This window comes from Chenopodium album, chromosome 1 (assembly GCF_948465745.1).
Source record: "Chenopodium album chromosome 1, dcCheAlbu1.1, whole genome shotgun sequence".
NCBI lineage: Eukaryota > Viridiplantae > Streptophyta > Magnoliopsida > Caryophyllales > Amaranthaceae > Chenopodium > Chenopodium album.
The window spans coordinates 87363421-87387713 of NC_137834.1; the positions used below are offsets into that span (position 1 = coordinate 87363421).

A 24293-nucleotide genomic window follows, 5' to 3' on the forward strand; every position below is an offset into this window, starting at 1 on the left:
GACTCGAAATCAACCCGACTTGTTATTAACTTGACACAAATTCAACCCGACTTGTTATTGACCTGACCCGAAATTTACCAGATCTATTACTAACCCAACCAAAAAATTCAACCGAATCTGTTACTAACCCGACTCGAAATCAACACGACTTGTTATTGACCCAACCTAAATTCAACCCAAATTGCTTTTGACCCGATTGCAAATCACCTTAAATGCAATTTAGACCACCTAATTATTGTTGATCAAATCATTTTGTCTAGGGAGACCAAGTCGGTCCATGCCAGCAAAAGAAAGGAGCATCATCCTTAAATTTAAGAGTTAAATATAGTATATATTTCTTGTATGGTCAAAGGAGATAATTATCTTCCTGAATTATAGACTATAGTTCCCTGGTATATTGCAATTTGCCATATATATTATAGTCAAAGGAAATAATTAACTTGATAAAAATGATAATTATCTATTTATAGTTAGTTGAACCCGATTATGACCTGACTTGGAAATGACCCGACCTGATTGTAACCTGCAAATTATTGACTTGAACATAACCCGACTAGGAAATGACTCAACTTGATTATAACCCGCAAATTATTGACTTGAACCGAACCCGAGAATGACCCAACCTGATTATAATCCGCAAATTATTGACTTGAACCGAACCCGACTCAAACCCGAGAATGACCCGACCTGATTCTAACCTGCAAAATATTGACTTGAACCGAACCCGACTCGAACCCGAGAATTACCCTAACTCGTTTTAACGCGTAAACCCGACCTATTGTTCACCCGACCCGAATGTAACCCAACTTGTTATTAACTCGACCTAATCCCAACCCAAACCCGATAAGAACTATGACCCGACGTGACCGACTCATGCACGACCAAACCTAAACTCGACCCGCATAGGTTATGGAATTAATCCAAATTGACCCGACCCGAGTTGACCCAACCCACTCTTACCCGACACATTTACCCGAATTGACAGCTCTAGTTAATTCAAGTACTAAAAACATAATCAGAAAGCTAGAAAAATATGGAGATTGATTGCCATTGCATAAACTCAAAAATGCACTAGCTCCTTCGCATTAATTTGTGGTAAGCCAATACTTTACATCAGGAAAAAATAACAAGATATTCGGGGTCACTGCAGACCTGCAGTACTACAACGAACTATTTACAGAACTTTTGGTGTATGAAAACCTAGTATAGGGGCCGCGCAGATTCCTCTGTAAATTCAAAGGTCTAGCTCAATATACCTTCCCATCATAAGCTTCCAATCAGGCGTAAGATAAGGCTCAACAAATGCAGCACAATAGCCACTACACCAAAACAGGCAGAAGATATTCATCAATTCTGCCAAAGGCCGACAGCTCCTCAAAACCCGATTCAGGAGCGGTATCAGTATTACAACATTACACCCCAAAAATTGTACATCATCCTTACGGCCCTCCTTGGCCGGACTTATTGCCACGTCGTCGTTTTGATGAGTGTTTCTTAGTTTGCACTTGCACAGGCTGCGATGAAGATTCATGGTATTGAGCACTATAGCTGAATAGAGATATGAGGAAACTTTTTGCAGCAGGATTTGCCTTATTCTGTTCTGCAGATGAATTACCAATTCCAGTATTATGTACCATTGAAGTCAGAGTGTCCACAGATTCCTTAAGTACTGAAACTCCCGTCATCCCATCATATGCAAGAACACAAGCAATTGCATAAATGGATGTTCCCAGAGCTGGCGGAAGAACCTTTTTTGGGTATGTTACCTGAAGCATATGTGAAGTGGTCAATAAAATTTCACAAGAATTAAACGAGGATGCAATCGAAAAGTAATACAACTTACTTTGAAAAGGATAGCCGCAGACAACCGCTCTCTCAAACAGTAAATCTGAGCAACTTCAAGGGCTGTTGATACGAAGGGCAGCCAGCGATCAACAATTAATGTAACAGAATTTTCAGGTGATGACATGACCTTGTCTTCCGGTTTTTCATTTTTCTTTTCAAGGCATTCCATCTCACCTTCATCACTATCTTCATCACCAGCAGCATCACTTCCACTATCATCATCACCAGTGTCCCTTGCAGGTGCCACAACAATTTCTGTTGCAAGTAATAATAAAGGAATTGGACTGATAATAGTAGTGTTCCTTGTGTGCAAAGACCCATCCACTCTAGTTACCTCATCATATACGAGTAGAGCTAGCTCATCAGTATTCTTCATAAATAACTTTGAGTTCATTGATTGTGGGTGTAATAGAACTCTATCATAACCACTATTAGCAGTCTCCACAGTCAGCCTTTTACCCCTCCTAACAGGTGGATGCAACCTTCCCACCATCGGGTACATGCCAGCCACAATAACTGCACGAATTATGCCCGGCTCCCTGGCATTCATACTACAGCTTGATATGTCATCTGGTATACACCCAGTCCTGCTTAACTCATTTGCAAGTTGATTACGCATACCAGACAGCATATGCATAATGCTCGACGACACAAAATATTCAGAACAAAACCGTGATTCTTGACCCATTTTCCTTGCATTCCTCCAGCAGTCAAATGCTGCAACAATCGCCAATTGATCACTATTTCCTCCATACAATGACGCAAGCTCTGCTTTTGCTGCAACTGCTCTTTTCTTTTCATTGGGTAACATAGGTAAAGTGAAGGGGTCTCTATAATCAGCTGCACAAGCAAGCGTCAAGGCAGGATCCAGGCAATTCAACAATATAGCAAAGAATAGCATCTTGCTGGTTAATGGATGCACAGGCAACGAACCCAGTTTCCTTCCTAATTCTGTCAATCCCTCATCATGTGACAATGCGCCAATTTCTTGTAGAACAGTAATAGCATTTTTTATTGTCTCAGATACTGGAGGATCTAGTGTTTTCTTCAAAAAATCCTCTACTTTGCAATTCGGATCAAGCAACTTGACCTGTTACAAATATCATATGATAGGGTTCACTCTACTACTTTTACAATAATACATAAGGTGACCAAAATACTAAAATGTCTAGAATTTACAGTCAAAAGTAAACAAAATATAGTAGGTAACACATGTTAACAACCCTCCCCCCCCCCCCCCCCCACAAACACACACACGTATTTAAAAAAACAAAGTTGAATACTTTAACAGTTTAACTGCTCATCTTATCAGCAAGCTAGAAGGACTCAAATAATCCAAAAGAGTCTCTTAAAAATCATACACATTATCCAAAGAAAGATGTACCTGCAAACATAGTTCCTCTATTGGCATTCTCCTTATTTCAGGCACCTGGAAATCCAGAAAGGAGACTGCTCGAAGTTTTGAATAGAGATGATAACAGACGCCAGGCTGGCAACGGCCTGCACGCCCCTCTCGTTGTTTTGCACTTGCCTTTGAAGTCCAAGAAGATTGCAGGGTTGACACATTACTGTATGGATCATAACTTTTCTCCTTCATTCGACCACTATCAAGGACATAGACAACATCATCAATGGTGATGGCAGTCTCGGCTATATTAGTCGAAAGGATAATTTTACGACAACCTACAGGTGGCCGATTAAAAACTTTCTTTTGCTCAGCTGATGGAACCATAGAGTGAAGAGAGAAAATTGCAAACTTATGGGAGTCCTTGAAAAATGGATTAGCCAATAAAGTCTCCCGAGTCCTATTAATATCTTCCCATCCTGGAAGAAAAACAAGAATAGCTCCATTCTCGGACTCCATGCATATCTTCCTCAACAACTTCTCAATTAAGACGACATCAATAAAATCAGGATTAGTAGTTGACATGTATTTTTCAAGCAACTGCTGTTCTTCCACTGAGCTCGAAGAGCTATCAACCATGTGTTTCATAATGATTTCTACAGCTTCTGATTGATCTTCACGCTTAGCCCAATCTAAAGCAGTGCTCCCATCATGGGCCTGCAGATGGCAATCTGCACCTAAGGAAAGAAGTGTACAAATATCACCAACTCTTCCCTTACCAGCAAATACCATTAACGGGGACACTCCAGTTAAAGAATGCTGGTAATTCAGAACTTTAGATGTTCCTTCTGAAGAAATCAATTCTAGGAGAGTATCAAATTCTTCATTTGAACTACTCATCTCAATCGCCTCATCTAGTGCCATACGAGACTGCTCACTCAAGCTGCCCTCTTCATTCACTTGACTAGACAAACTAGAGTTAAGATGGTTCTTGTCTGGAGTTCTCAATATGGAAAGAATTTCCTCCAAGTAAAAGGTTTTGACCTGAAACAAGGATACACAGGGTGACAAGGGGTTAAAAGGGCATTTAGAAGCAAAGAAGCAGCAATAGTACAGCGTTAGTGAAGGAAAATATAAAAAAGAAACAGTAGAAATATATATAAACAAACTCATACAGGATGAGTGAATCCCGGCACACGGATAACTGGACAGCCTCCAAAATAATTAGAAAACCTTTCAGCATCAAGTGTAGCACTCATAAGTACCTGAAAGTTTCAGATAAAGTATATGAACATAGAAATAAATAAATATAAAAAAAAAAAAAAGAAAAAGGAAAGAGAGAGATTAATATAGACTAGAAGCATCATCTAAAATTACTTACCATGCGTAGATGTGGATAGGTTGGAAGCAAGTCTCTGCATGCAAGGGCAAACATAGGCAGATTGATCAAACAAATTAATATACAGGGAGAGAGATGCATGAAATACAAAGAAAACGGTGCAATTAAACCAATGGTTAACAAACTTTCAAACTTAAATCCTTCAATATAATAATTAAAAAAATAATAATTATCCACTAACTTGAATTGTTTTTAGATAGAGAGTAAAAGGATAAGGGGCCATGGGCGTGGGATATGGATGCACACACTGGTTATTTACCTCCAGTTGTGAGTTGTGATAGAACTAGAATAACTTCTCCACGACAATCAAAAAAAAAAAAGGTTGAAGATTCAAATTGCATAATACCTGAGGATTGCAAGCATAAAGTCAGAGTATCGATCCCTTTCATGAATCTCATCCTATGTGTGAAAACAAGCAGCAAGACAAGGAAAATATATTAAAAGGGGAAATCAGATTTAGTAGCCAAACTGAAACGCTGAAAAAGATCATCAGCTGAAAACATAAAAGTAAATACTAAGAGTTGATTAGCTACCATCAAAACTAGCGCACTTAAGCAGTTGCATGATTCTTTAATATATCAGGTACAATTACACATGATTAGATATCCTGTATTTCTAAAGTCTTACATCCAACCGGATTAGAGCAACAGAGAAATCAAATACAGGTGAACACAGCAGCAAAACAACTCAAAAGTGCACACTAGTATCAAGCTTAAAAAAGTCGGAGAATCCTTTTATCCATTGATAGTGAAGGACATAGCTGGAAGAGTATCTATACTCCAAGACTAACTCATCATAAATTAACCAGAACTATAGTAGCAAGGAAGATAATCAGTTCAGTTAACACTTTCTCAAAGCATGTTTAGTCCCAATTTTTCTAGTCAAGGGATTTAGTTTTTGTCCTCATGCATATCGATTTAATTGCTTGAATTGTGTTCTTGATCATAAGAGTTATAGTTTATAATTTAACTTTTCCCATCCAGCTTGAAGGAGTAGTTAGGTTCTACCGTGGACTTCCACTAATATTATCCCCAGTCCTCTATTTTCTCATGTTTAATCATAATCATGATCAATTTGAGTGGTTTAGCCCTTGCCCTAGGATTTGACTCTTATATGGCTTGTTTGCTTTTTAATTAAGCATAGTTTAGTAGTTTAGCATCAAATTCTTAACCAATTGTCTTTACTTGGCTCTTTAAATCCCTTAAGTTCAATCCTTTAATGGGACAATGAATATAAGTCTCCCTAGTTTAGTAGTCTCATATATGAAATGAGCTTCAATGGGCCAAACTAATGATATTTCGCAAAGTTATTTCTATTAGCATCTTCATGGGGGATTGAGGGTATATTAATAAATCATCAAGGCAAAGTGAAAATTTGAGGGAGACCAATAGAAAGACGGAGAGAGGAAAGGTAGATGGATGAAAAAAAAAACTTTGGTACAACTTAGAAAAAATGGATTATATACTCTTCAGCTGGGTTTATTCTGAATTGTTTTCACATAGTTTTAATTCTGTTTAGGAACCAGAAACGAATATGAATCAATTGTTAAACCACCTATTTCCACATCAGCATTTGTAGAAACTACATTTCAACACTCACCATACACAAACAGGTGAATTTCAAACAAAATGTTGAAGAAAGAATGGAGCTAAGGGCCATTTGCTGACTTAATTAACAGTGCTTCCAGAAGCAGAAGTCAGACTAAAGAAATAGAAATAAAACAGTGCTTTAACTATATTGTCATTTACAATTACTCAAGTACAGAATCAGGGTTATGACCCTTGTGTTAAAGTGCCTCAAGGCACCCATCCTTTGAGCACACCTCAGTGCCTTAGTCAAAACTCAACTGCATATTTTTTAGCACTGCTTATAACATTGTATGACGGAGGACCAACACAAGACACATAACTTAGCTATCAGCATATCATTTACATTTACCACCTACACGATGGAAACCCCATGAAATAAAAACAAGTCAAGGAAGTGCTTCAAAGTTTGCCAGAATGGAAAAGAAAAAGAAAATGTTACCACAATAATGTGGGAGATCTGAGAAAGATCTACAGCTCCTGGTTGGGATCCATTAGAGCCACCAGAAACAAGCACCCTCAGCATGATTCCGTTTGTGCAAAATACAATAGATGAATTTCTTCCACCTTTGGTATCCATCCTTATCTACCAATGCAGATAAATGAGTCAGTTATATGCAGTAGCAAATTCTTATTACAGAATTTTTAAACGATATAATCATCATAATAGATCTAAAGTCCCCATCAAAGCCAAATATTCCAACTAAGAATGTGTTCCGCATTCACTTCAAACAGTATATTGATTCCTGCTACAATAAAATGATAATTTATCCCCATTAAACTTGCACAAACTCTGTTATCAGGCAAAAGTCAATTCACTGTTTGACAAAATTAAACTTCCTCTGTTTTCTTTTAAATGCAATACTTCTCATTACAGGCTTGTCATAGTTGTCAATGTGTTATTTCAATCATTTACGCTTTTTATTACTAAATATATAAGAATTATTAAAAAAAAATGATATTAATAAAGTATAAATCAATAAATCTAGTCAAAGTGGAGTACATGAATAGTGTAAAAATGTTGCATTTAAAAGAAAATTGAGGAAGTACATTACACACTGCATACATACAAATAACAAAAGGCTGCACACTACTTCAAAGAAAAAGGTTGACATGAATCCTTTCCACCATCAACTATGAAATGACACCAAAATGACAATCTCTAACATAGTGATAAAGAAGCCACTCTAAGTTTCGTAACATATACTTCCTCTGTTCTATATCAATTGCTAAATTTTTTTAAATGGAAGTTTCACATAAATTGCTACATACAGATTCGGGAATGTGTTCCTCCATACATTAATAATGAGGTATTCAAAATAATTTATGAAACCATTCAACAACACAATCCCAGGGCTGAGGTTTCCCGTAAGTAGAGAAACTAATATGGATAGAAAGAAGCAAATGTAAGTAGTAAACTAGCATGAACATACAACATAATGCCAATTATAAGGTAATGACCCTTTTAAATGAAAAACTAAGCACGAAAATGAATATAGATAAATATAAAAAATCCAGCATATAGTCAAACATATGAGGTTTCCATTTTTGTCTATTCCTTTGATTTGCTTACAATCAACCATAATTGCAGTGCAACCTAATTTGTGGTTCACTTTGGTTAAACAGGTATGAGATCGTAATATACTAGTTGGTGGATTTTTTTTTTTTTTTAAAATACCTAGTTGACGGGATTTCAATTCACTGGATTTTTGTTAGGTGCTGCATATGGAGACATAATTCATCATTGGTATTCAATCAGTTTACTAACTGAATATTTATCATACAATCCTGATTATGCTAATTAAAACGTTTCATTAAAATACACATAATTAACCAATTTCCTACTTTATACACATGTAAAGAATATAAATGAATAATTGCAAAAGAATATTCAAAGGGGAAATATAGTGAGGGAGAGAGAGTTGTTTAATATCACGTGGGTTCTGCAATTTCAACTTTCAAACATTTGCCAAAACGATGTCCAGCCCAACCCCTTCCTCTACCATGTCACTCTTAAACTTTTAGCCTCATCAAAAACAAAAAGGAAAAGACAACGAGTAGAAACAAAGTGCACTTATTTACAATATTGCCACTAGATTGACAAAATTTGTCAATCATAAAGATTAACTTTGTATTCTCTCATGAAAAATTGTGAGTGCTGAGAGAGATTCTATATTTCTATGTGACAAACAACCTAGAGTAGGAACGCTTTAATAGTAGATTAGAACATAAGATGGCAACAAAACTGATATTCATGATATTGCAATTGTAACTACAATATATAAGTTCTTAACTAAAGTCAACTTATTTTTTCACTAAAACCAAACTTTTATCTTTACAAGTGAACCTTAGATAAATGGGATAAAGGTCAACATAACCTTTTTTTCCATATATATATAAGAGAGAGAGAGAGAGAGTGTGTATAGCACAGCTTCTAAGATTTTACCTTGTATCCAACACTTTCTCCAATATTTTCTCCTCTTTCATGAGAAATTCTGTCCGCAACTAATAAAAATATGCGTGATAGCAAGCAAGGAAATCAATCAGTCAAAATGTGCTAAAAAGATATTGTCAGCCAAAGCTTTGTGAATCAACCAAAGAATAAAAGGATAATCTGACCTGACATAGCTGAAATACGTCGTGGTTGTGTACAGATTATTTTACAAGCCTCACCCCTAGCCCACATGGAATCTAAAAGATATTGAGGGACCTGAAGTATAGAAACAGATGCCATAACCACCAAATATCAGCTTGAGAAAGAGGATCAATGTTGTATCAACTTTTAGCATAACATCAGGAAGCAGACACAGCACATCAGTTAATGCAAGTATTGTCTGAAACACAACCAGTCAATACATTCGTCACCATAATTTATATTTTAAAGATGCAACATAGATCTGGAACCCCAATAACAACTTCTAAGCCCATGACATACCCATATTAACTTCACAGTCCCAATTCAAATTCTTCACACTATACGATAGACAAGATTGAAAGATCCACCAATTACTTATCCAGCTGAATAGCTTATCCACTATTCAGCTGCTGAACAGTGCTTGCTTTTTCAAAAGTATTTTCCTGTCCATCCAGAGAAACATTGCTGACATTTTAAAAAAATAGTAGCATTCATCCCTAGTCTTCTAGCCTTATTGGGACTTAATTTATTACAAATTAAAAAAGAGAGAGACTTACAAGGTCTTGAGATTTTTCATCGTATTTGTGTAATTTTAGTCTACCTAAAAATGCCTAAAATTATGTAATGGGTAATATAATAACCTTTTAACACATGATTGATAGATCCATGATAACTATAAGTATATTAATATTCCTTGTGTTTCATAATAATCGCAACACAAGGCACTACACAAAGTTTTAGAATATTTATAAAGTAGAGAATAAGGATCAAAGGGGGAAGTTTATACTTCGTAATATGAAGTATAGTTAGAAGGGATATATTTAATTGTTAGTGGGTCCTTGCCAAATAAGAAATTGTTTACAATTATTATGAAACGAGCATTAAAAAAAAGTGTTGCGATTATTGTAACAGGAGTATTGAATAATGGAGATAATGCGATTTGACTAAATAAGACTTGAGTAGTTCGCCTCCAATGTGTGTGCTAATACAATTTAAATAAGTGAATGGATATGAGAAAAAGGTGGATACATAAAAAGAGATGTGTAAAAAGGTGTGTGGGTGTAAGAAAAAGGTATTACTCCGTATAAAGTACTTCCTTTGTTTCACATTATTTGAGAAGTTTTGACTTTGGACCCTTTGGTAACTATTCACATAATTTATTTTGACTTCCTTTTGTATTTTATACTTGAGAAATAATATAGTCATGTCACATGTGGAATCTTATTAGATTCGTCTCAATGTATATATTTCAAATTTAAACTTTTTATTATCATTCTTATTAATGATTGGAGACATTGAGTGGTGTTAAGATGTAAATATTGTGAATAAAAACGTGTTAAAAAAAAAAAAAAAGTTTTGTCAAAAAGAGAATAAAACCGAAATAGTTGGCATCCACTTTCTCATTTAAACTACAATAGCATTATCCCTAGTGGAGAAACGGATTACTTTCTCACTGAATTATGTGATAAGGTAAGTTTTTAGGGTATTATGTTCAAACTACATTCTAAATTTCTAAATCCTAAATTTTTTAATCAATCAATATACTGGCAATGATCGTCATAAAAGAGGGTCATTGTAAAACCATTAAGGATAATTACAATTGCATTCAAAGTTATCTTAGTTAGACAAATATATCTGAAAACCTACTAGATAAGGTGTAAATTTCCAATTGTATTCATTACATTAAGAAATAGTTTTTGCTACCTGTATTTGATAACCCCTTTTGTTTTTCTGTTTTTTGTTTTTTTTTTTTGTTTTTTGTTTTCTTAATTCCAACCATAATTAGTTTGGTAGGAAAAAACTAAGTGCTACCATGTAGAATGTAAAATAAAACTAGTGGTTTGTGTCTCAAGAGTAGTCAAGAAGATCAATCTTCTCTTTTTGGGTGCATTATGCACTTGTTCCTATAAATCTTCTATATTTCCATGCATTCTGCAAAGATCAGCTATATTTACATATACCTAAAGCATCTATCATATCTTATAAATTAATTAGCTTCCCTAAAAAGTAGAGTTAGTTGATCTGTTGATCAAGGACAAAATCACTGAACTAAAATCCCATCTGTACACATCACATATTAGCCAAGGAAAGTAATAGTAATAAAGAAAAGGAAAACAAGCCTAGAGTTAAGTTACAAATTAGAAAAAGGAAAAGCATGTATTCCTCATTTCCTCTCATGATACACAAGAACAAAATCTCTACAGCACAAATATGAAATTTGTAGATCAACAATAACTTGCGTTACTCTACTCCAACTCTTCATTTCACCACAAGTACCCATAGCAAATACTCAACACTCAGACATGGGTAGATATTAAGTACCCATAGCAAATACTCAGCACTCAGACATAGGTGGATATTAAGTACCCATAGCAAATATTAAGACATTTTATTTTATACAAAAATCATGCAAAACATTCATCAACAGGCTGTGTCTGAAACATAGGCACATAGCCGTGTCAAACACTACTTTTAGCTGAGTCCAAGTAACATTAGTAATAACAGATTTGACATAAACTTAAATCAAGCGAGGTCGAAGTGTCAATTTGTGCAGACAACAACCTAGTAATGTAGAGAGGACATAACTGAATTTAGACAATTACAGTGAGAATAAGCAAAATTAGCTACCTGTGTAGTCTTCCCACAACCAGTCTCTCCAGATATGAGCACAACCTGCTCTAAGAAATTGACATTAGTAAGACTTCCAATCAATTTGCAAGCTGGAAGCTAGACATTTTAAATTTTTAATGATAAACCAAGAACTGGCATAGCTGAAAAAGTAAAAATAATAAAATTATAATAGAATATAAATTAAAACAGTCATGCCAGAACAAATTCCCATAGATAAAGCCAGTGATCAGCAATTTGATAGCAAACATGACTGCTAATAAGTAAAAATGATCAACTTTCTGCAACCAAATTTACACAACATACTCATGGCACCCATGACTCGAGAATACAAAGTCTTAAGGCTAGAGATTACTTTTACAAGTTCAAATTTAATTTTCACCACAGGAACAGACTACATAATTAAAAACCACAAACACTAATTTACTACACTTTTGTCTCATCAGATATACAAAAGGAAACTTTGGCACTCAGTAAGAATATGTAATAGACTGTAAATGTTACTAAATTCCCCAGTACGAGGTTGGGTAGACGTATGCAATCCGCTACCTAGTATTGTTATACTATGCAAATATGTACCACATTCACGTATTAATTTGCCTATTGTACAGCAACAAACCTGATGAGTTAAGATTGTTGACGTAATAACATCCTGGAAAGTTGCAATAGGAAGCTTAGACCTTTTCTTAGATATCTGCATTCATCAATCAACAAAACAAAAAAATCACTTTTATGCAACACACAAAGAGTTCAAAGTCTTCAAACGTGTGAAGAACCAATATTATTTCATGAGATTAATAAACAAAAAGTAAGAGCTCCAATTTCAAGATGTAAGAACCTCTTGCAAGTGATGTTTTTGCTGTATCTTGCTCGTGAGCAACTCCACCTGCTTTTCTATTTCATCCTTGTTCATTAAAGGCTTACAGAATATATTCTCTCTTTTACCCCGTGGCCTAGGATTATTATTATCAGTAGGCCCATTAGAATATTCTTTTCCAACTTCATCCTCACCGGGTGGATAACGAATAAAAAGGTCATTCAAAACCCTTTTAGATTCATGTGAGAATGTGATCACAGGATTTTCCCTTTGCTCCGAGCTTTCTAACTTTGGCTTGCTTTTGAATACTGCAACACGCCGCTGTTTCCCTTTCCTGTGAAGAATCATACCCATATAAGAAAAGAGCAGTGGCAAAAGCCATAAGTGCGAAAAATGCATTTAAGAAACATTCAGACTATCCTCATAGTAAAGAGCATTTTTCCTCTCAGATTTAACAAGTTCCAGAGTTCAAAAAGAACTCACCCAGAACTTTTTGAAATCATGCCCATTTTTTTGGACTCTTGATGAACCACAGCACGTTCATGGTTAGTCATGTTAGGTTCAAAAGTATATACTGCATAACGATAACAAAAAATTATTATTAGTCTATGAAATGCCTCGAGATAGACTATCACAGGGAAAAGCAAGTGTATGGAAATTTTATGGTAAAAGCAAGATAAACTAAACTACAGTTTTCTTTGTAGTGAGTTAGTGACCACAAACCACAATTAAGTCAAGCGATCAGAGTGACAGTCACTCCTCATAGTCCTCAAAGAAGTCAAACAAAGCGAACATCCATGATCATGTTATGCACATGATGATCCACAACATTATTCACAATAATGACCAATGATAATTAGGGCTCAGAACCTATCCAATATTGGACCAAAACCAGTAAGACTGTAATTTCCAATTTGGTGAGCCAAAAAACAGATCTAAATAATTTTGGTCCAGAGTCCAAACAAGTCCGGATTATTCTAATCTAGTCAATTATTTGACAAGTTCATGATCAATTAACATTTGCAAGTAAAACACTATTTTATTTGTAAATAATCCACAAATATTAGTATAACATATATGCTAATGCCAATACAAAATTACAACCACCAATATTTATAATTGACACTACTACCTCCGTCATTATTTTGACTTTTACACTATTCACTAATTAACTTTTACTACTTTTTTACTCATTTATAAAAATTTTATAATGATAAGTAAATCATATTTGGATTGGTTCCAATGTATATTTTCAAAATATACTAGTAATTTCTCTATAATATTTTAATAATTGATATATATATACAAGTTAAAGGTCAAATTTATCTTTTGACAAATAAAAAAAATCAAAATGTTGCATCTATTGAGAATCAAAGGTAGCATCTAAATTTCAAAACTGTAACTCTTCAAGGAATTGTAAAAATACACAAGCTATTAACAAAATCCTTCATAAAAAAATTTACTTCCTCCACTCCAAATTAGTTGACAAATATTCCTTTTTGAGAATTTTTTTTAGTTGACATGTTTCTATTTTACGTAGCTTAATAAAGTTTATTTCCTATTTTATTCCCTATCCACTTTACTCCTCCTATATTATCACTCCTTCACAGCTTCACTCTCCCTCCATCTGCACGTTTTGGCTACCTCTTCCTTATTCCCCAATCCCCATGGTGATAGTGGTGGAGTGTGGTAAGTAAAGATAAAAGAGAAAGAAAAAAGATGGGGTTAGTAATGGGAGGGATAGTTATACTAACTTTTTTTTCCCTACCCACTTTCCTTTTTTTAATCCAATTTTTTTATGACTGTTTTTTTGTGTTCTATTCACTACTACTTTAGATATAAGTAAGTACCTTTAATAATCTTCCCCCCTTTACCCCAAATATTATCCATTTTTTTCTTACACAAACCCAATTTTTACTCCTCTTTCTTACCTTACCCACCTTTCAAACTCTTTGTTTCACATTCAAATTGTCAACGTCAAGTATGCAGATTAGGTGTTTTTGTATCTTGTTTTAGAGAGAGGTTAATGACTTAACTTAATGCTAACTAGAAGAACAACAACTAACTACATTACTCTTGGCATGAGTGAAATTAAATGGTAAGGAGTTTCCCATAAGTGAGTGTTGTAAATACCTGGAGCTGATTTAACAAAGGATAAGGAATATTGACCAAAGTGTGCAGCTATAGCATATCTCTAGCAAAGATGTGTATTGTGAGAAGGATGTGTAAGAACACCTTAAGAAATAATTTAATATGCAGATAATAGGATGAAAGTTGGAGTTTATGAATATCAGGTAGCTAAAATTTAGGATTATGCAGATCATAAAGAGTCCAATATAGGCCAAAGATGACTTAGATGAAGAAAGTAAAAAATGATATTGTAGAAATTGGGTTTGCATGAGCATAGAGCCCTAAATAGAGGTGAAAGTAAAGCTGCGGTGGTGTTTTCTGTTTAAGTGTTCATCAAACTTGAATGAATAACTGATAACATTACTTTAAAGAGTGACATAACAGAGGTTCAAACCTCACGTCCCAAATCAACTCATATGTACTTCCACTCAGATTTTAAACAAGGGTAAAGAGCAAATAAGATAAAAAATGTTGATGTAACAAAACCCTACAATCTAGTATGGCAAACACAGAATAATAATTGTATAACCCACAAACTCCAAGGAAAGAAAAAATCAGGCTAGCTTTCTTTTTCTTATGTAGAAGTTTCAAAGTCACCATAGCCCGGCAACCTCTCAATTCAATTCCTGTATTGCATAGGTAATAATAGAGCATCACTTTTTCCTTTCGAGAACAAGTTGTGGATCTCTCAAAATGTGTCAATAAACACTGTAAATTTATATATTAGCATTCATTGTACACTCATAAATTGTAAATTTTCCCTACCTCCAGGTATATACTTAATCAACATAACCACCAAAATCAAGCATGAAAATCGAAAAAGTCGCTTATTAGGATCGAATGTAGTAATGAGCATACTTCTCAGTTCTCAATTTCATTTACTCCTAGCTAACACCATTTCAATATGAACATGCGAATTAAACCGTTAATTACAACAACCCCATTTCAACCACTAGCTTCAAAGTCTACAATTAAACAGCCAAATCAACACCTACATTTCAGCATCCATTTATAAAACCATAATATATAAAACAACATAACATACAACAGATATAATGAAGCAACTAATTAACATTAATGGGTATAACAAAATAGATAAGATATGCGAAAATAAAAGGGTAAAAAAAGGACCTTGATCATGAGAAGAACGAAACTGTTCGAGAATATTGTGAATTTTAATACGGACAATTTCATCGACGCCGGCAGTATGCTCCGGTGCGAATAATGAGCCGTACTTCTGCCTCTTTTTGGATGATTTCGTCATTTTTTCTCTTTGAATCTTATGAGAGAGAAAATTGCGGAAGATTTGACGGCGGTTGCAGTAGGATTGAGCAGCGTAGGGAAGGTGCAGAAGTGGCGGCGGTAATGGCGGAGGTGGAGGTGGAGGAGGAAGGGGTGGCGCGCTCTTTAAAACCGGGGTTGCTGAGGATGAACAAATACAATGCTCCCACCGGTTTTGGCTGTTGTAATTTGTAAACCCTAACCCTTTTTATTTTTCAGTTTACCTTTTCTTTTTTTTAATTTTTTTTTTTTTAAAAAAAAGCTTTTTATTTCATTATCTTTGTTTTGTTTTTTTCTTCGTAGAATCTAGATAAGTTAAGCAATTGAGTGTTGTACTCCATGTCTCCATAGTATATTCTCTTGAAGTCATGATATACTTCGTATCTTCTTACAAGTTAAATTATACTCCTCCATTTTTAAATGATTGCTCTACTTTTCTAATCTAGTAGTTTTTAATACTCTATTTTCTTTTCTGAAAAGTTTTTACAATATTTAAATCATTTTTCACACTTAATGGATCCAAAATAATACTCTCTCTCCTTCTATTGTTCCATTATTTTTGCTTTTTACAATTTTTTATTCTCTCAATTCTCCACTACCTCCATATTTTATTACTTTCTCCAATTTCTCCTACAACTCCGCGCATGGAGAAATGGAGCAAGTATTTAAAAACGGAGGGAGTACAACAAATTACATAATAATTCCTCCGTTTTTTTATTTGCATCATTTTCTTTTTATAAATGTTTTTTTTTTAAATGCATCACTTTTACATTGAGTAGCTTTATATTTTATTATTTCTCTCTCTTACTATAGATCTCACTTTAATTATTTTATCATTTCTCTTTTTTATGGTCCCCACTTAAATAATAAAAAAATTATCACCTTTAACATATTTTCTCCTTCACCAATTAATTGTTGGTGTATTGTTGATTGAGATTATACTTGGTAAGGATGACCCATGTTCGATCCCCCGCAGTAACAATTAAGAGGGGACTAGAACTCAACCACCCACAATTGATCCTTGAATCCGGATTAGCCCAAAGGATGAATCGAGTGGAACACCAAAAAAGAAAAAAGAAATTTTCTCTTTCATTGTCTCCATCTTACTTTTACTATAATAATTTATTTACCACTCATGATTATATTACTATCCTAAAACTCCATGAATTTCAAAATGATGCAAATATTAAAAAAATAATATATATAAAAAAAAAAACAGAGGGAATACTACGTATAGAGTTTAGATTTTTTTTTTTTTTTTTTTTTTGAATGGGATAACGAAGCTAGATTTGATTGTTAATATAACAAGAATAATGTGTGATCGATAATAATTAGCTTATATTAATAGAAAGTTAGGCCCTATTCTTTTGAGCTTTTGGACAGAGCAGAGCAAATTGAAGCAGAGCCGAGTAGAGCCGAGCCGGGTAATAAGTCATAACCTATGTACTCAAAAATATAATGCAAAAAATCTAACAACCATTAAAAAATTCAAAGCCTATAAAAGGGAGATAAAAAGATAAGAACGTTTATAACACTAGTATATATAATAAGGTCACAACATTTAAGAAGTGAAGAAACCATATTATATTACTAGATGATATTAATTGAGGTGTATCCTTCCCCCCTATTATTAAACCAATTGAACTAATTGTGTGCAATCTATACTAGTAATATATTAAAAGGTTTTTCTAACAACGTCTACGTGTCACATAAGCTCCCTCATTACACCACGTCATCCATTCAAGTACTCATAACCTCACGTGACTCTTTATGATTCTTTATCACCAAGGTATGTGATTCTTATATAATCTTTTGAATACAAAATATCAATACGTAGCAAATGACAATATGAATAACAAATTTAATTACAAGAAAATAAAATCATAAATTACCATGTATATTAATGATCAGTTAGTTGCATGTAATAACCCCAGGGCATCACCCGGGCCCAAAAACTAGTTATATTATAACATAAAAATAATTTAAGCATTTATGAGGTAGGTCATAGTCCGGACAAATTAAGCATGTTTTTGCAAAATTCACTCATATGTTAATAGCCTTAAGAGTTTAAATCTCCTATACGCTACTTCCACACATGAATATATATAATGTCGTATGTTTTCTCATATTTAACACCATAAAATTTACTTTTAACGATCCCACAATCCTACTTCAATTTTCTAAGACGAGTATCAAATTTTCACATTTACATCGTACTTGATTTCTCACAAATATCATAAGTTAGACAATTCAATAATGACACCCTAACCTAGCTATAAACCATGATTAATAAGTAGTTTAAAACCATAAAGAAAGAAGACAAAGACAATAAAGATAGTGCTGACAACACTAATTACAATAAACCACCATTCCAAAAATCAGTACAATTCCAATTAGTTCAATATTATAGGCCCAGTCCAGCCCAATGACGTACGGACTCAGCACTAAATTGTCACCTACCTAAATATCTTTGACATTTTCACTTGACTTTTTCTTCTTCTTTTGCCATTTTCTCCCTAAAACTTCACTATTTAAACCCCCTTTCTTCCTTTCTCTCTCCTACCAAACCGTTAATCCCTACATCCCCGCCATTTTCATCTCTTTCTCTCTCCTCCATCTTTCAATGGGTCACGAAACTCTCTCCAATTCGTCGGAAAACGTACCGGGAACCGCTGAGTACAAGATTCCGGCGACGGAAAATTCCGGAAAAACGTCGCCGGAAAATGAGAGGAATGGAGTTTTTTACCCTCTCGAGAATCTTCCGAGACCGGAGGCACCACCGGGGTTAAACGGTGACGTTTTGAAGAAGCCTTCTTTGGAGAATAACTTTACCGTTGATGTCCCGGCGATCGGAAAATACCTTCTTGAAACGAAGAACAGTCTTTCTGCTGCTATCTCGCGACGGTTGTCGTTTGAAGACGACGTTAAAGGAGGTGGTGGTGTAACTGAGTTTTATATGTCTGGTATTCAAGTTGTTGTGCAAGCTAAACAGGTTGATGAGGAGAGTTCAGAGTTGGCTAATCTTAAAGGTCGAGTCACCTTTTACTCTAAATCCAATTGCAGGTACTACTTAGACACTCTTGACTCTTGTTGTCCCGTTCAATTCACTTGATTTTTACGTAGTCAATTTTTCATTTTATCGGAACGATTACATCTTTTTATTATTGATTCATGTTCTTTCGAATTCCAATTTTAACGGTAAAAGATTAAAAGTTTAAAATTACTCCATGATAATACAGAGTAGTTTTTTTTCGATCAATAGTTTAATGTAACACGACCTTAACAGTACTAGACTACTACTAGTAAAGACGTGAAATGGACCAATGGCGTAATTTTACACGCGAGTGTTGGGAGTTACACTCTGTGGGCCTGTGGCTATGTTAATCAATGTTGAGTCAAATATGTAGTATTATTGTGTTAATAATTTACCATAATTGTTAGAGTTAATATGGAAGATAATCCACATTTCCAATTATAATATAAAGTCAAATATTTTGTTACCATAACATTTTTATATTTTGAGCAGGGATAGTGGCGCAGTAAGGAAAATGTTACGAGAAAAAGGATTAAAATACGTAGAAATAAACATAGACGTATATCCGGGTCGAGAAAAGGAGCTGATAGACCGAACCGGCGGTTCAGTAGTACCGCAAATATTCTTTAATGAAAAATTAATAGGCGGTTTAGTGGCATTAAACTCGTTACGGAATAGCGGTTTGTTGGACCAAAGGGCTAAAGAGTTGCTAGGGAGTAAGTGTCCTGATGATGCACCTGGCCCGCCGGTGTACGGGTTTGATGAACCGGAGGAGGAACGGACGGATGAGATGGGTGAAATAGTTAAGCTTTTACGGCTCAGATTACCTATTCAGGACCGGTTGATTCGGATGAGGCTTATCAAGAATTGTTTTACTGGTACTGAGTTAGTAGATGTTATTGTACACCACTTGGGCACCTCACGTACTGAGGTACTCTTCTGCCACTCTCTTTTGATAATTAATTTTCGTATTTGATTTTTCTTACGATAATTTATTGTGAGATTGATGGATTCCTTGCTAATTACATTGGCAAAAATTTAAATTTATCTGAAATTTAAATTTACGCGAGACTAATACAAAGTACGCGTATAACGTAAATTGTACGTGAGCATAAGTTGTAGTGAAAATTGATTAAGATTTGATAAATTCTACAAATGAAATATTTTAAGGGTAAGGGGTGCTTCATGCTTGGTTGTAAGCTAGACTTGTAACGTGGATCTCGTTTTCTTGTGAGATAATTTTATACAAACATATCGGTACTAGGAGGGAAAACTAGAATTAAGTTCTTTCTATGTCTTAGATTGACCTTCTCAAATGAAGGGTATAAAAAAACTCTATAATAAATGGTCAAAATTTGTATAATTTGACTATGTTTTTTTGGATAATCTTGTTGGTTTATTTTTGAAAATGAATTATATCGAAAAGTTTGTAGATAGGTGCTACATACGGATTATGTTACAATTGGTCAAATGTTTGTTGACCTATAAATTTGTAAGAGGATGTCAAATCGAATATAAGGTAGTATTTGGTAGAACTTTGCAAAATTCATGATCTTTTCGTGAATTATTCAACTTTATGTGTTCATATGTTTTGGATTAAATTAGTGGTCCATTTGTTATTAAAAAAAATTCATTGAGATCTGTTTGTGTATCATGATTAAGATTGATACTTAGTATTGAATATATATGCATACAATTATTTAATTGTTGATAATACTGTATTAGAAAAGCCCAAGTGTTACAGAGTCATAAATAGTGAGAAGGATTGTTTAATCCTTGGTACTTGAAATCTTTTCCAATTAGTATGACAAAGAGGATGATGTTATATAATTAGTTGACTTGCTAGTTGATTGTTACACGCTTGTTACTTTAAAAACTTTTTTTCACTTAAAACTTCAAAGTATGAGTTTACAACAGCACTTATCTATTTGTGGTGCTGACTTGTGCTTAGATTGTTGTCTTTCCACTTTACTAATGACTTAGTCTTTTTTGTTTGGATATGGTCCACTAATTAAGGATTGATTAGCAACTAACTTTTCTTGTTAGGACTTGGTCTACCTTTTGAAATTTCTACTGCGTTTAAAATAAGTTGCACAAATTATGATTTTAGATTATGATTTTGTGTGTTACAAAGTCTACTTTTGTGGTGTGACAAAGATAATGATGGCATCTACCAAGGGATGTGATGGAAGAAAATGATGAGAGCTTGTGGGTTGGGGTAGACTGTTAGGTTAGAGGAAGATAATTGCAACCAACGCCTCAACCATCTAATACAAGTCCCAAAGATTATGGGACATGCATCTTGTTGCTTTTGGGTAATTTACCTTTTAACTTATGTTACTCGGAATCTTCATTTTATCTCAAGTATACCTGTGTTGGACTTTTGACACTCGGACATAGGACACTTAAACAAGTATTTATAGACCAAAATCATGGAAACTTTTCACAAAGTAGCCTAGTAGACACTTGGACATGTATCCGTGTCAGACATAGGTAATCGAATCCGAGTAACATAGCTACACCAGTACAATACAAAATAATGTATTCCACCCAGTAGTGGTAAACATGTTTTCTAAGCTTCTAAGAAAAGACCTTCCATCTGTAAGAGTGTAATAAATTCAACTAGGACTTAGAACTATTCAATAAAAATGTGTACATGACTAAAATATTTGAGTCTATTATTGTATACCCCTTAGATTAATGAGTTTAGAATGTAACCAGAGAGACAGCTACAACTGCAAATGAAGAATGGTAAATATGACTACGAGTATTCTCAATAGGTGGTGTAATGAGGATTTCAAAGTCTATAAATGTTGTTCAATCATGGCAATGATGAGGACTAAAGTTCACAAGTACATTAACAATGTCGATAATATGATTTGGGTTTTGGATGTTTATGTTATCGATCAAGAACTAGTTGGACATTAAGCTAATAGATGAAACTGTTGGATGTTCTTTTCCAATTCCTTGTATTTGTTTAAAAAGCTCCCACAACTTGCAAGTGTTTAAAATAAAAAATCTAACCTTTATTCTCATTCAGGCAATTGGGATAGCAAAAGAGATTGTTAGGAAGCACTTCATACACCATGTGTCCAGGTAAACAAAGACTGCTACCTGCACTGTCGAAAATTTGTAGTTTTTCTCTGTTACAATACGCAAACTTAATGTATGAGGTTCCTTTGCTGCAGAGGAAATTATTTCGAGGATGGAAATGAAGTGTACAGATTCCTTGAGCATGAGCAATTTATTCCAAAATGCTTCAATTTTCAAGGATCCTTGGATGATAGAGAGCCTGAATCTGCTTTTAGAATTGGCCAAAGACTGATGAAGATCATGTCTGCCATACTCGAATCTTATGCATCTGAAGACAGGCATCATCTTGATTATTTGGCTATCAGCAACAGTGAAGAATTCCGCAGGTATACTGCTTAGTATTCAAAGCATTCTCTATTTGTTTCTGCTGGCACGTAGATAGAATTATGTAAGAGTACATCACAGTTGATGAATTATGCTTACCTTGCGCTGGTTCTGAACCGCAGATATTTGACTATGGCCCGAAGTCTTCAGAGAGTGGATCTTACTGCTCTGTCAACTGATGAGAAACTGGCTTTCTTCCTAAATCTTTACAATGCTATGGTCATACATGCTGTGATAAGGAGAGGATATCCAGAGGGGATGATCGAGAGGAAATCCTTTGTTACCGACTTCCAGTACCTAGTTGGAGGAAGTTCATATTCTCTCAATGCTATTAGGAATGGTATACTCAGAAGCAACCACAGGGCTCCTTATGCTTTGACCAAACCTTTCAGTGCAGGAGATGACCGCCTTCAGGTAAAATCTCTTATATTCTTCGTCTTGGAATGTTTGAGCAATAATCATCCATCTTATGATTTATCTTATTACTATGTATTCAGATAGCTCTACCAATGGTCAATCCATTGATTCATTTTGGACTTTGCGATGGTAGTAAGTCGAGTCCATCAGTTAGATTCTTCTCACCTCAAAATGTGTATGCTGAGCTGAGAGCTGCAGCAAGAGAGTTCTTCAGCCGCAACCCAATAGAAGTGGATTTATCAAAAAGAACTGTCTGTCTCCCCTGCATCTTGAAATGGTAATTCATCGACCAATCTTTTCATATCTTTCTAACTTAGACAATAGTTAATCATAAACATTTGAATAGAACTGAAACTAATGTCCTTGCAATATGATGCAGGTACAGTGTAGATTTCGGAAATGGAAAAGATATCTTCAAGTGGATTCTGAGTTATTTGGATGCAGAGAAAGCAGGTCTTTTGAGCCATCTTTTAGATGATGGAGGAGTGATCAACATGATTTACAAAAATTATGATTGGTCCATGAATTCATAAGTTAATAGTTTCAAGGTTATCAAGCAATAGAATAGTACTCTGGAAATTATTGTACTATGATAGTGTAATTTGAACAAGCGATATAACAGCTAAATCCGGACCGAGCATATGGATTGTGAGTATAGATTTAGACTAGAAATTTTGTATGTAGTTCCATTCGTAATCAGGATCTCATTCCCATTGCGAATAGAACTACTTCTATAGACAAATAAAACATTTTTTGTGAGGTTTGAGTAAATATTATGTCAACTAAAGCATTCAAGATTTTGTTCTTTGAGACTGAATGAAGAGTGGTTGTAATAAGACTGTAATTTGTATAGATATTAAGTTAATTATGCTTGGTTTCTTCCCATGCAAATGTGTTACTTCCCTAACAAAAGTGTCTCCAGTAGCATAAAATTTCAATTAAAGCCATATATTTAAAGAGAAAAAAAAATAAAATTTCAATCAATCAGCAATATTTGCCTAAATTACATTTTCTTTTGTTTACCTGTGTCAAATTGTAACATAAAATCTTCAATATTGCATAGGTAGACAAGGAAGGTGATGCAAAATATAAATTCAGTCAATATTTATTGCAGTTTTCAGAAATTGTCACAATAGTCGGCAAATTGCCACATTTTAAAACCAGTACTTTAACAAATTTGACTCCCAGATAAATCTAAGGTAACACTTCTAGTGTTCTTATTTTAACAGGAAAGATCAATAGGATATCAAATCATCAAACAACCTTATGTTCCCATCCAAGCCAGGAATAAAGTAAAAATAGAGCGGGATTGAGGGTGCCCTTCGCCTCAGTTGTGTCTTCTTCGAGCTGAAGGAGGCAGGTATGAATCTTCATTTCCAACGAAAGCAAATTGAACTTACTTTTACCATGCTTGATTGCGTTCTGAACTACCCGGAAAGATTCAAGAGATGCACAACTTTCTTCGTTTGCAAGGACGGATGTTCCTACCTGCACAGGAAGGTAATGCAGGTTCAAACAATCATTCTATTGTGATCAGGATATTCTACTGTGAGTGCAGCAAGTGTGGCTTGAGCAACTGGTGTGCAGGTCATATACTCATATATCAGTATAAAGCGATGGACTGAGCAATAACTGACAGCAAAAATTGTGTATCATTTTTTTAGAGTAAAAGATGAAAATTACTCTATTCTGCAGATTAGCAGACATGCAGTGTTGCTTCCATGACACAGAGATCTTTTCGATCTTCTTCAACAATTTG

General features: G+C 34.6%; 2 protein-coding genes across 2 annotated transcripts; one reads left to right on the top strand and one right to left on the bottom strand.

The window, feature by feature from the left end:
- Positions 1 to 1055: 1055 nt before the first annotated feature.
- Positions 1056 to 15933, bottom strand: LOC145560947 (DExH-box ATP-dependent RNA helicase DExH6-like). The gene is made up of 14 exons (XM_081621821.1): positions 15517 to 15933; positions 12739 to 12829; positions 12277 to 12589; positions 12058 to 12132; positions 11439 to 11483; positions 8795 to 8885; positions 8622 to 8680; positions 6618 to 6761; positions 4936 to 4988; positions 4572 to 4605; positions 4366 to 4455; positions 3230 to 4234; positions 1844 to 2935; positions 1056 to 1766 (listed from the first exon to the last, which is right to left on the bottom strand). The coding sequence occupies exons 1-14, from the start codon at positions 15647 to 15649 to the stop codon at positions 1440 to 1442; spliced, it is 3552 nt and encodes a 1183-aa protein (XP_081477947.1). The 5' UTR covers positions 15650 to 15933; the 3' UTR covers positions 1056 to 1439.
- Positions 15934 to 18284: 2351 nt separating this feature from the next.
- On the top strand, positions 18285 to 23465 carry LOC145624966 (uncharacterized). The gene is made up of 7 exons (XM_081678054.1): positions 18285 to 18729; positions 19193 to 19631; positions 21741 to 21796; positions 21889 to 22119; positions 22240 to 22531; positions 22615 to 22811; positions 22914 to 23465. The coding sequence occupies exons 1-7, from the start codon at positions 18290 to 18292 to the stop codon at positions 23065 to 23067; spliced, it is 1809 nt and encodes a 602-aa protein (XP_081534180.1). The 5' UTR covers positions 18285 to 18289; the 3' UTR covers positions 23068 to 23465.
- The last annotated feature ends 828 nt before the right edge of the window (positions 23466 to 24293 follow it).